Source organism: Malaya genurostris, chromosome 2 (genome assembly GCF_030247185.1).
Source record: "Malaya genurostris strain Urasoe2022 chromosome 2, Malgen_1.1, whole genome shotgun sequence".
Taxonomy (NCBI): Eukaryota; Metazoa; Arthropoda; class Insecta; order Diptera; family Culicidae; genus Malaya; species Malaya genurostris.
In genome coordinates, this window is record NC_080571.1 from 316,196,372 (window position 1) to 316,210,184 (window position 13,813).

General features: G+C 35.7%; 2 protein-coding genes across 3 annotated transcripts; one reads left to right on the forward strand and one right to left on the reverse strand.

Moving 5' to 3' along the window:
- Window positions 1-1,286: 1,286 nt before the first annotated feature.
- LOC131431199 (small ribosomal subunit protein mS39) lies at window positions 1,287-3,517 on the reverse strand. Its single transcript, XM_058596778.1, has 2 exons — window positions 3,067-3,517; window positions 1,287-3,011 (listed from the first exon to the last, which is right to left on the reverse strand). The coding sequence occupies exons 1-2, from the start codon at window positions 3,409-3,411 to the stop codon at window positions 1,356-1,358; spliced, it is 2,001 nt and encodes a 666-aa protein (XP_058452761.1). The 5' UTR covers window positions 3,412-3,517; the 3' UTR covers window positions 1,287-1,355.
- A 6,163-nt stretch (window positions 3,518-9,680) lies between these two features.
- LOC131427588 (uncharacterized) lies at window positions 9,681-10,582 on the forward strand. Of its 2 annotated transcripts, none has more exons than XM_058590926.1 (2): window positions 9,681-9,760; window positions 9,853-10,582. In XM_058590926.1, the coding sequence occupies exons 1-2, from the start codon at window positions 9,746-9,748 to the stop codon at window positions 10,330-10,332; spliced, it is 495 nt and encodes a 164-aa protein (XP_058446909.1). In that variant the 5' UTR covers window positions 9,681-9,745; the 3' UTR covers window positions 10,333-10,582. The 2 variants fall into 2 exon arrangements, with proteins under 2 accessions (XP_058446909.1, XP_058446908.1); XM_058590925.1 differs by having other exon boundaries at window positions 9,832-10,581.
- Window positions 10,583-13,813: the final 3,231 nt, after the last annotated feature.

A 13,813-nucleotide genomic window follows, 5' to 3' on the forward strand; every position in this document is an offset into this window, starting at 1 on the left:
AACCTGAAGTACTGCAGTTCTTCAACGACGATGATATTAGTAGAACTATGCCAGGACAACGAGATAACGTTTCTATCAGAACTAATAGTTAACCAGTTCAGAAACGGCTTTTGCTTTTAAGTCTTAGAGATACTTTTCAACGATTCGAACAGGTCAGTAAACACCAAAATTTATTCAGTATATTTGCTGCGGTAAGACCAAACCATTGTAAACTTCTCAATACTTCAGGTTGTCATAATGTAAGTGTTTGTACAATTCATGAAAATGTTGACTAAACACTTCACAGCTTCAAAATATATTCCTTTCAAATCGATTGTGAAGCGCAATTGGAAAAATTACTGTGTAATTTACCGGTAAGAACAAAGGATTGTTATCTCCGCGAATGCAAGAAATGCCCCACCTTTTCAACTCTAGAGGAAAGCTCTTTTGAACAATGAATTTCTACTGATAGATGCAATCTATAAATGTCAACAAAACCAGTTGATAATTTAGTAGCATGTTTAACAGAAAAACTAGAATAATTTGTAACTCATGACTATATAAAAAACAATCTTAATTTTTAAATGACACAAAATCTTGATTAACTGAAGGAGAAGTAGTTGTAATTTGTGATTTTTTGCGAGTTATCCATTCGTTCTTCAAGATGCTGTTCAGTTATCATTGGAACAATGATCAAGTAACAATTCATCCATTTGTAATATATTATAAAGAATCAGACACGATTAAAAATTTGAGAAGTCTTGAAGCATGACACAAATGCTGTGCAAGTTTTCATTTTCAAATTAATAAAGTTTCTAAAAAAACTAATGACTGACAATCAGCGAGAAAGGGATGTTAAAGCCGGACTGTCCGTAAACGGAGAAATTTTTGGCACGTTTTACCTGCCGAAAATTGCGTGAAAACTAAGAGGAATTGATGAATAAAACGAAGAAAGCGCACAAAATCATACTTTATAGTCATTTCAGTGACCCTGGTGGAGTAATTCGCAACTATGTTCGGGTCCAAACAACCTCACTTTTGCACGTTTTCCGGCAATAAGAAACTCGGCAACAAGAAATGCCGGCCAGATTTGCGCATGGTAATAATCAATCAACCAAATTACAAACAATGTGCTTAATTTCAGTTCTTGAAAACCAAATAATGAACATCTGTTCAAAAATTTTAAACAGTTTCTTAGTGCATATATATATTCTGAAAAAATCGTACTCAAAATCTTGTAGAATGTATTGAACCGATGAACGACCAGACTATAATTTTTATTTCTTTCTAAAAAAATGAAAGCTCCATAATCGAATCGTAATAAACACAATACTTTGCTCTATATTCTATCGAATGACAATTTCCCAGCATGACATTCAATCCTTTTTCTGTTCGCCTGACTTACTGTTTTTCAGAATGTCAGGGCCAACGACGCGTTCCAGCTTCCCAACGAGAGCCTCATCCAGCGTTAACGAACTGTAGATATGCTTGCCCAGTTCGGCAGTCTCGGGATGTCCACTTTCCGCACAGTATTGCAGGCAACTGATCGCCAAACTAGGCTTCCGTTCTTCGATGCACAAATGAATAAAGGCTTGTAGTGCTTCCAGTTTAGGGTCTCCCACGATAGTGTTCTGTTGATTGTTGATTTTCTCGAACAGCTTTTGTGATTTTTCTAAATCCTTTCCACGACAGCAGATTGTTAAAATGTCTCCCAGCATAACGCCCGAGAAAGCATTCTGCTGTGTTCGATTTCCTACGGTTATCAGCTCCTCCAATCGGGTGTACATATCCCATGCGATGGTCGTAAATCGGTCTACCAGTTCTGAGCTCGTCGGAGGATTCGCCAACATGATCTGAAGTACCAGAAACAGAAGATTCTCCCGGTTAATCAATTCAAACTGTATCATATGGGACCACATCTGAGGCAAGTGTTCGATTGCACAATTTACATCAATAGACTTCAGTATGGTTTCCATTACGAATGGTTCCGGGATGTAGACGTTCGGTACCAGCAAATTGTACGTTTCCAAGAACGTCTCCAATGGCTCGGCACTACACAACAAACTGAAATAATGACGATAGTAGATTGTCTCTTTGTACGAATCTCCAATTAGATTGTAGTTATCCTTATAATGCAATAGATTGTTAACCCTCTTAGCTAAATCCTTATCGTGCAAATGGTTCCGACAAATATCCATGGCGTTAACGAAGAAGAGGGTATCTTTTGGATCCACAATGGAGAACTCTTTGTTTTCGATTTGATTCATAATATCATGTAAAACGTGGCTTGTGGGCCCCCGTTCCCGACAGAAAATTGACAGAATGTAGTACCAGCTAGCTAGTGAAGGTTCAATTCCTAACTTTCTGAATTCAGACAGTGTTTTCAAGGCATAGTTTCTCGGCTGGTTATGGCCTCCAATAGTGGTGATGGTTTGTAAAACTGCATTCAGGGTACCGATGTTCGGTTTCAAGCTTTGGTTTTTCATGGTTGTCAAGAGTTCGCACACCAATTCCCATCTCGTGTCATATGTGTCTTTCAAATAGGAGGTAATTTGAAGTAAGCTGTTGAATGTGTTCGTATCCAGCAGTATGTTTTTGTCCACCGTCTCCTGATACAACGCCCATGCTTTTTCCACCTGTATGTATTTTGCCATTCCACGAATGAGGGCACAATAATGCACCGGTTGTTTCTCTTCTATTTCATGGAAAATCTGCTCCGCTAGTTCGAAGTCTTTCCAGGACTTTTTCTGCCGTCCTTTTGAATTAGCTTCCTGTCGAAACCAACGCTCTTCAATGTAGTCTTCGGAAAGCGTTTCTTCCTGATTGGTGAAACAAAGCAGTTCCAGCAATGATTGCTTTACATCCCGACTGATCTCAACTTTATTCTTTTTCAGGAGATTGTACACCAGAACAGCATCGGTAACCTCCACATTATCGATCAATTTCTGGAGGTCAGTTTCTTCAACCTTACTTTCTTCACTGTAAATCATTGTAGGGAAAAATGCCTGAACTGGTGGATCTGCTTCTTTGTGCTGGAAAAAATTAGTGGTGCAGGGAGTCGAAAGCATAAAATAAATTTTTATATACCTGAAACAGTTTTGCATTCTCCTGTCGAATCCAGTGAGCTGCTTTCCGGCCAGCTTCTTGTGCCATGGCGAATGTTTTCTTGTTTGCGTTTGTCATCGGTAACAAAAAAGGATCATCGTGATACTTGTAATGGGCAGCCGTCGGATCGAAGCCTACCGTACTCGAAAGCGCATTAAGAATATCGGTTGGACCGCGTTCGATGCGATGTGGAATTACGATTTTCTCCTGTTCTGATACGGTGGACGATGTGCTGCTAGTGCCACTGGAAAACCGACAAGTGCGGGAAAAATGTTGAAACATTGGCCGAAGGCCTACTCGGCGCATGCATTTTGGCAAGTTATTCATATTATTCAAGGAACCGGAATCCACTTTTCACACTAAAACTAAACTTCAATCCTTCGAAATCGAGGAAATCTCGTGCCGGGGTTATGTCACCGTTTAGTCAATAAAAACAACCTGACATGTAGTAAACGGTAGGGATGTCTCACAAATTCATACATCTGAAAAATTTATATGAAATAATTCTTTAAAATTTTTATGTTCATATGCGATGAATTTGATTGAACGCGCATTTGCAGTTAACGGAACAATAACAAAAATCGAAAATAAATTTATTTTAATGTTAGCAAAATTTATCATTCCCGTAAATGATAATATAAAATTCCATACTATGATATGTAAATTTAACAAATTGTATAGTTTGCAAAAATGGCATCTCTGCCGCTAGAGGTAAAGAAATGTCATTTAGTGACATCTAGTAGTGAGTAGCGGTAACTTTGTTTCGGCTTGCACGGAAATAATTCGTAAGGTTTATTTTACAGATTGCTTCCAAGACTGAACTTTTGACACGGTTTTTTATGTCGTTTTCGGTTTTAAATTGCACTACAACGGTGTAGGTAAGGTTGCACTGAAACCGTTCGTTTTTGCCAATTGCACTACACCAGTACTACACTTTTTCTGCACCAATACCTCTGGTGTAACACTCATCAAAAGTTTGGTGTAGCTCTGTGCAATGGAATCGTTTATTGTAGTCAATGGTTACAGTTTAGGTTTTCGTCATTTTTGTTCGTTTATTTATGCCTCAGTGTAGCACTGCACCGGTGTAGTGCAAATTAAAAACGAAAACGCTATTAATCACACTTTTTTGCGCAATCATGGCTGCCAGAAAAAAGTCAATAATATCAACGAAACTGCAGAACTGGTAATCTTGCTTACGAATTTTACAACAAGCAGAAAAGAAGCAAAGAAAAGTCAGAACCATTTGATTGCGTTATCATTTATAGACATCAGAGTTCAACCAATTCAAAACAGTTGCATTTATTATCACACTTTACTACTATGCAGTTCAATTTGGTGTGAAATGCGCAATATATCGTCAGTAAAATTAAATAATACTCACATTGTCCCACTCGTGAGGAATTCGGGCAACCGACAGAAACCTGGCTGCATGCAGGCTACTATCAAAATTGCCAGGGCAAAATTTCGACATTCTCTCCAGCGTTGTCAGGTCATTTTTCCAAAAATCTGTATTCGGCACAAAAATCTATCTGTACCATATCGGTAATGTCGCCAAAGCTCATTTTAATGAGCAAAAAAGGTCTCGTAGCAACCTTCTCTCCTGTCTATCCATGCTATCAACGAAATTTATCTGTACGATCCGTGAATTATCGGTATTTTGGGAGTACATATCTGTATTGCGGTATAGAGGTCAAATAACTGTATAAATACCGATAAATCGGTATACCTGGCAACGTTGATTCTCTCGCCGTACGTGTCTTGCTTATTTCGCTCTTCCTTCGTTCTTATTTTTCGGTCGATTTCATGTACATACGAAAACACGAATCTTGAGACGAGTTAAATGAGATTGAAATATGGGTATGTTTGGTAGTGAACATGTAATGTTATTGATAATAACATTTCCCATAATAAGTATATATGAGGGGCAATAACATATTGCTCATCATATAAACTTATGGAAAAAATAAAACGAAGACGCTGAAAATGTAAAACCAATTAGCGGCCCTTACACGATCATTAAAAGTGTCATTACTAAAAAGTAATGACACTTTTAAAAAACCGTGTAAGGTCTGCGAGTTCAGCAATGACACGAGTAATGATGGAATTCCGGATTTTCCATCATTACCAACATTATTTCTTCTTATTTTTTTGAGGAAGTGCTGAATATCGTCAGTTGTATTAGATGAGAAATTTTGACAACCATGAAGTTAACATTCTCTTCAGAACTATACATGAAAAAAATTCTGGAAATGACAAAGTGTAGATTTATATTATTAATGTTTCATTGAATTGAATGTTTAGAACCAGTTTGAAATCTTTTAAACGTTTAAAAATTTTTCAGTCGTTTCCGTTACCTTTCGCTTTAAATTTAAAATTTTACTGAAAAGTTAAATTGGTGAACTTTAACTAAAAACAAAACTGTGATTGTTACTATTTATTCATTAGCCCTTCTTAAAACAAAGTGTAGAGCCAGAGATGCCATTTATACAGATTTATATGTATTGTATAGATTTTTGCGTTCGCATACTGGTTTAAATCAAAGTACCGATTTTGTAAAGATTTCCTAAATTTAATACAGATTTGTACAGGTTCATAGAAAGAAAGAAGTAAAAAATTAGACTCTTCTCTCTGAGTATCTATTAGTATTTGATTGCGGTGATTCTTTAAAAGTTTATTAATCAACGGACAAATCACACGTTAAAGTGGAAATCTTTTATGTAGATAATTGATTATGAACACTGACAAATATTTATATAAAAATTTGGAACCAATTTGAACTATTTGAAGCCAGATATTTTCATAGAATATGTATTACGTTGCATAGAAAGTCTATATCTGGTCTATCTGTTTTCACTAATAAAATGATGTTAACAGATTTTATTAGTGAAAACAGATTTAACATCATTTTATTAGTGAAAACAGATAGACCAGATATAGAGTTTCTATGCAACGTAATACATATTTTCTATAAAAATATCTGGCATCTCTGTGCACAGCCATTGAAACACACACACTTCACAGCGTTATGTTGACGTATAGCGGAATGAAACCAGTGCTACTAGATTTGCCACAATGGTTATTTCATTAGTATTTAACATGCTCTTCCTGGTAATATTCGAAGCCAACACAGTTTTATTGAAATATTAATATCAATAATATAATTAAACTAATGTCACGGATACCAAAAAACATGCTTTTTGATGAGATTTTGAAGATTTTGAAGAAGAAAAACAATTTTTGTTTTGTAACATTATGAGATAACTTGGCAACTTTGCGAAACCAAATGAGATGAAAACAAAGCGCAATCAAGTGAACTAAGTGAAAAACTTTCATCTCATATTTTTAAAGACTTTTATTGTTTGTCGGGTAGTTTTTGAAGTATTAAATCGTTAATTAAACAAGTAGCAAGTGAACATTACTAATTATGAAGACATCCAGCATTCAATGGTAGTGTAATTGTGCGAAAAAGTGATCATGTTTTGAGACGAATCAATTAGTAGATATTCAGAAACATGACGAACTGTAAATCTTGAGACGAAAATGTGTCCTAAATTGAAAAGTGAGTTTATTTTAAATGAAAAAAAACGGTAACCGAAGAACTTAAAACCATTTCTTTCAATAGGAAAGTGTGACAATAGCTTTTGTAATCGTTTTAAAACATTTCACAGTTTGGTTCAGGTAGGTTTTAAAATATTATTCATGTTCAAAGTAATGAGGTGAAGGGATGAGATGGAAATAGGAGCTCAGATGAAATAGGGAGCCGTTACCCTATTAGTTTAAGGTTCACCGTAGAGGTGTTTCGTGATGAAAACACAAATCACTAAAGTACGATTCACACGTTATATCAGGTGACCATTACTAGCAAGGAATGGCCATGGAAAGGAGCTGTGCGTAACACTTTTCAAAGCGGCCTTTACACGAGGCAAAATTATTGTCAATCCAAAGTATTGTTAATACCGTTAATCCAGTTGCCTTAGTAATTTAAGTTCTCATATTTCTGAAAAATCTAGCGTTTAGAGTTTGAAATATTGCTTGAATATTGAACATTGAAACATAGAGAGAATAGTTCATTGCACAGATAAAACAGTTTCCTCTCTGAAGAGAAAGTATTGTTAGATTGATGAGCAGTTTTAATTTTATGACAATCCAATCCAATGAAGTACTACACTACACGATCAAAAGTACTGCCAATATATCTTAAGGTTAGATATATTCTGATGAAAACGAATTCATTTCAAAATGGTGTCATAGCATTCGTGGTTGTAGGTAAATGAATAGTTAGAGAGCGTAATAATTTAAATTAATTTATATACAAACCTATCGGTATTGTACATTAACAAAACAGCAAAATTATTCAAAATGTTTCACACTTATTAGTGGATTGACTTAATAAAGTCGAACTGTGCGATAAATACCTCTAAACTGATGAAATTTCCCAGATTTCTACAGACTTTACATTTAATTTACATGTAATCAGCATGAATTGGGCACTTCTAACGTAGAAATCTTCTGTTCTTGTATTTATGATTTTCATGAATTTCCCAGTACTAACCGATAGTCGATGATATCTGGTTTGGTCACATGTTTTGTTGTTTCGTTATTTTTTTTTTAAGTTTCAAGACTTTCAATTTAATGTAAACTAAAATCAGACCCTGTCAGCTTGGAGTGAAATCAATCTTCAGTTTAGCAACTTCATCGCACAGCATCACATTCAACATATCATGACAATTTGTACGAGGAGCGCAGTGCTGCTATTTTGGCGCGAACAAATTTGACATTCCTCTCCGCAATACTTCTATATACGAGATTCGATGCGAACTCGCCTGAGGGGGCCATGTTCGCAAAAAAGGATGTTGCCAATATTTTGTTCGGGAAATGTGAGAGCTGAATGTCCTGATAATATGATGTTTTTGCTAAAATTAAATTGATGCGCTCGAATAGACCTGTAACTCGTGATTCAATAGGTTTAACAAATCCATTGTTGGTTGCTTTACGGTACCTACGTTTACTTTAATTAATGTTACAGAATTACATGGTTATATTTCTCCAGTTCTTACGAAATCTTTAGCCTTCCTCTTGATGGAGCACATCAGCGCACGCACAGTGGAAACGATCACTGAATCAGCGCATTTATTTCATTTTGACCTTAGTCGTTGCTTTAAAACTTCCCAGTATTTTTTGATGGGTCGAATTTCCGGTCAATCCAGCGGTCTCAAATAAGATCTTCTTACCAACATGTTTCAATATTCTCCTTTTTGCAGCTATCTACTTTAACTACTATACGTTGCTTACACACTCACCTCATCATATTCAAACTCATTATAGCTAACAAGTAACTCAGGATACCACACATATCATACCAGAACCACTTTGAAGTAGTGACAGCTGACCAAATCGGGTCAAAATATGACTCAGTCTCTGTGCTCACGGAATAACGGCAATGCTTTTTCAGGCATTCTCCGATGTGAACTTGAGTTGTCATCGTCAAGGATGTGACGCGTGAACCCTGACCATAACTGCAAAACGCTTGTCCAATCGTGCCATTCTTTGCAAATTTGTTGGTAGCTGTTTAAATCATCGATTAAGGCGCATTCCTTACGTTTCGTCAAAACACGATCGTACAAGAGTCTCGCACGCTTTTTGACCGCGATTTGTATTCTACTATAAATGAAATACACCTGTATGCACGAAGACGCTGACAGTGCGTAAACTTTTTCTCAATACCTACTGTTAGTTAAGGTGATAATTTGAAGACGTCATCGTTTTCTTGATTCAAAACATAGGAAGCGCTGATTTGTTGCTGTTTATTTGTCGTTACAGATCGTTTATTTCGTAGTTACAGATCGTACGAAGATGCATCAGTTTTAGTACAGTAGTTTTCAGTATGGTCATTGTTAGAACTAATTCTCTTAATTTTCAAAGGAAACATGTTTACCACTTTGTATTTAACAGAAGACAATTGAATTTGTTTTTGGTTCTGTAATAATGTTGATCGTTAATTAAGAAGTCCTGTCTGCCTAGTTAGGATTCTAAGAAATCGCATAAACTATTATACGTTGAAAATAGGTCAAGTTCTACGCAGTAACAAGCAAAAAAATAAATGAATTTAGTGGTAAATTCCACTGATTAAAAACAAATTATTGCGCGTTTAGCACAGTTGCACGTTTGACGACATTCAAATTTTTTGCGAAAACAGAGGCTCGAGATATCGGCCCATCGAGTTGTAATCGTGGAATCTTTGACGGCTGTTGTCGGACCGAGTGGACTTGTTTTTCGCTAGGTGCTTTGATACAGGCCTGATTTATTGAACAAATAACGAGAAAACCGAAATAGATTGCCATCTGTTTACCGGGACTATGGGAACTAGTAAACCTGTAAACAACAAAAAATGGGGGTGGAAGATTGCATCAGGCTTATGACAAGCCCATGAACCAAAAGTTGACACAGTCACCAAGGGATATGTTTGAGTTGTTGATCCAAAAATAATTCACGGTACAATGATCATATTAGCGCACTATTGCTAATTGATCTGCTGAATCGACATATCGATCGGGAACTTTTATATCAACTCACTTGGCCAATCGTAGTCAGTTCCGAATTGAATCCCAAGCAGATATTATCACTTCCTACCAGCATATTGAAAATAACTAGACCACGAAAAATGTCGGAAATTGAGGTAATTTGAAAATAAATGTTCCAGAGTATTGGTTCATTGAAAACTGATTCTCGATTTTTAAATTAATCTAGATTTACAATGATTCTATTCAGTTCGTGTGTGATCTGTGCTCGTTACGGTATTCCACGTTCGAAATTTTGATGACTCACAACCGGATCAAACATTACCACTCGATACGTTTTCGATGCGGATTTTGCAACGAAGCCTTCATGAACGAGGACGATCTTCACTGTCATTTCATTCTCACGCATCGAGTCGATCCGTACAACCTGGAGAACAGTCAGATGGTCCACCACAGGAAATCGATTCATCAAATGGTGTTGAGTGAGGACGAAAAACAACGGATCATGACTCGGTGCGATTGTTCCGACATCGACGGTATGAATCACGAAGGGTTGCTGACCGATCAGGAACTGAATGATTTGGATGAGTTCGAACAGCTAGAACTGAACTACAATGAACTGTTCAAGCAGCGCAAGCAAAGTGTGATGACTCAGGAGGAAATTATGGAACTGACGGATGTTTTCAAGAAACCTGCTGAAGCGATGTGTATTTCGAAAATGCACTTCTAGGTGGTCCGTTCGTGTTACTGTGCTTTGTAGTGGACGCGCAAAATTTGATGCGTCGGCACAGTTTTGAAGGTGCTAATTTTTGGGCTGGATCCAATACGCATCGTGTTCAAACAGGCTTTATTTCGTAGTGTACATGCTAATATAACTGTTATTGAGGCTGACGTCAGTTCTTTTATAAACTATACCAATGTGACCGTCTAACGGAGTTATTTTTAAGTGTAAATATAAGTTCAGTTATAAATGAAAAAATCATTCATTATTTGAATATTTTTGATTCTTATAAAAAAGTCATTTTAGTAAAGAAAAAAATTATGAAAGTTGATTTATAGAGAAACATGAATGTGATTCTTGTAGTAAAAAAAAATCTCTTATCCGTGTATCACTTATAAAACCACAGATCACAAAATTACAATATTGCAATTGTTGTTCCCCGCCCTGGTTGTTTTAACTAAGCTGTAGTTGATTTAAATAACATATCTGTTGATTTTGTTATAACCATTCAGGTAAACGAGATTACATTTCGTCATTTATGTCAGTTACTTAGTGTAAGTATGTAGAAGGATATAAGAGTTAATTTTAAAACAAGTTTTACATGTATTAAATAGATATTCCAATCAGTGCAGTGAAACTTCATTCAATTCAATTGAAACCGAATGTGAAACACACTGACGAAGTGGAATGCTTGCATAATTCATTCATCTCGATTACTGTTAATTTCACACAGCAAAAAGTGCACAAATCTAACCAAACTGTTTTTGATTAGCACTAAACTGAGGATATTTCCCTTCGATTTGCGAACAACAAATCCTAATAGTTCTTTAGAAAACTTTTAGAGCCATTAGAACGGCTGATTTTGTGTAATGCCCTCCACCGTTGTTTTTTCACCAATGCAAATGACTGGCAGCTGTGACGTAATCGGAAGCGAAACTAGCTTTGCAAACGACACACAATACATCTGCTCGCAGTGGCGATAGAATCCAAACTGATCCAATTTTTGTTAAGAGTTTTCTTTTTACGTGATTTCGTTTGTAGCTTTTTCACTAATGGGCGGTCCTAACGGCTATAGAAATAGCCGCACACAGAATTTTAATGTCGATTATTTCATTTCGGATTTGCATAATTTATTGAAAGAAACTGTCAATATGCTGTAGGGATTCGTTTCTAGCATTCAGAAGGACCAAATTGAGGAACTCACTACGATATTCACCACTTTTCGGAACTTTTTTCTCAAACGATTTGTTGTACAGCAGCAGATATTTTGTTCTCTTCCTCAGAACGCGTTCTGATTGGCTGGTGTTGACATGGGTCAAATGAGACAGGTTTTTCAATAGTGTACTATTGAAATACTTCAATGCTTTTGCTATACACGTTTAAGTTGAAAAATTTCGATTCTATTGGTAGTTAGATTATATAAATCCCTTCACAGATCACTGAGCTGTGAGCTTCAAAAATACGAGAAAGGCAAACGCGCCTTTTGAATTATCCTCTTTGATGCTCGTTTGTACCAAACTTTTCTGAAAAGTTTAATTTTGAATTATTTGAGATTATGCCACACAACTGATAATTTTATCATAAAATTGTGATCATATTTCCGATGGTGTGTAGCAAAAATTATGTTGATTCGTTAAATACAACAAGAGATATTCACGATAAAAAACTTATCACTCTCTCACAGGGTAAATTTTTAAAAGGCGTCCCATAGTAAAGTAAGTCGTATTCTCGACAAACATTTCGATCTCGGCAATTTCATTGATCAATTTGACGTCTCTGTTGCGCATACCGATGCAGTGTATATAGCTTTCTATACCCTTGTGACAAATTATTGATAGCAAGAGAGATCTCAAAATCATCTGGCATTCCGTGATGAAAACATTGAACCTGATAGAACGTGTGAACTGCGATTCACATGTTCTATCAGGCTTAAGGGTAGGAATTTCATGATGAAAACAAACTAGTTTCAAAATGGCGAATGATCTTTTGTCGTTGTAAGTGAGTTGTCAGAAAGGTTCATACGGATGTTGCGGGGTTCAATCTTACACTGAGAAAAAAACATTTAAAAATTTCCTAGACATACACTGCGAAAAAGCACTAAGAGTTTGGGAGGCTATGAACTTATAAATCAAGTAAAAATCTGTTCCATTGAGTGTTTCATAAACAATTTTATGATTTTCTCAACTGCTCTCTTGGCTTTGTAATATTTTTGATTGCATAGATGTCTTCAATAATTGACATGATGCAGTTGAACAAAATTCACTGGATATTTGCGACATGCTTGAAATTGTGACCAAAAACTCCAAAATAGAACATTCTCCGCGACGGCTCAATCGATTGTCACAAACAGGAAGGCCAACTAAAATGTAATCCGGAACTACAGGGAGAAATTTGTTCACAATTTCAAGACCGATGCTAACAAAAAACTGAAAAAATCTTCTAATTTTAGGCTTTACTGGTTTGCACCCGTTCATCAAACTACCAGGTGGATTAAAACAGGCTTTCTTCTTTAATTCTGGATGTTTTGAAGATAATTTTTTTTAGATAATTTTATAACAATATGCATCACTCTTGCGATTCACGAGGGACATTACTGTAATATTGCGGTGGCAAAAAAGGAACACTACAACATTTTTCATACACATATGACAGCATTTCCAATCAATACACTGAAACAAACAACCCCAAATATATAAAACATTTCGTCATATGCGCTTCACGAAAAATAATCTGTAACTGCGACTTAAATCAATCTTTTATTAATTCGGGAGCGAATACATTACTATTTAAAAAATGCCTATTTATATAAATGTATGTGAAATTGAATTTTAATCTAAATGGAAAAAGCAGAACTAAACGAGTTCATATTAATGCTAATTGCAGAATTTCATCAACATTTTCGATTTTAAGTTTTATACAATTTCATGATTCTAAAAATCAATCCACTTGTATCGAGATTTACTAACATATGATGATGATTTCCGATAGCAGTGGTATAAATACACAATATCAGGTCGCTTCAATTTCAGCATAGTTGAACACCAATTTATAACTTTTGAATGTGAAGACGATAATCCTATCTAATCCTGCACAGAATTTTGAACGGTTTGTTATTTTGATTGTCGTATTGTTCATAGATGATATTTTATTTCATTATAAAAAATAACACCTCAAATATAGAAAAGTTCCCATCCCTAGGTGGGCATCATGACCAATTTGAGTTTTGACATTTCAGATTTTGGTGCATGCTAAACGCAAACTATCAATTAATATTGAATTAATAACCTTTTCCATCACGAGATGGTGAAACTGTGATGTATTTTTCGATTTGAATTGGGTTCCATGAAGTGATCAATATTGATATATAATCTATTTGTTTTTATTTAAATTCAGAAAGAGAATTTAGTTTTATAAAATATGTAAATCTAATGCCTCAAGATAGCCGAGTAAATATCCATCGTATTGATGAACGGAACGGTCTCACACCTAG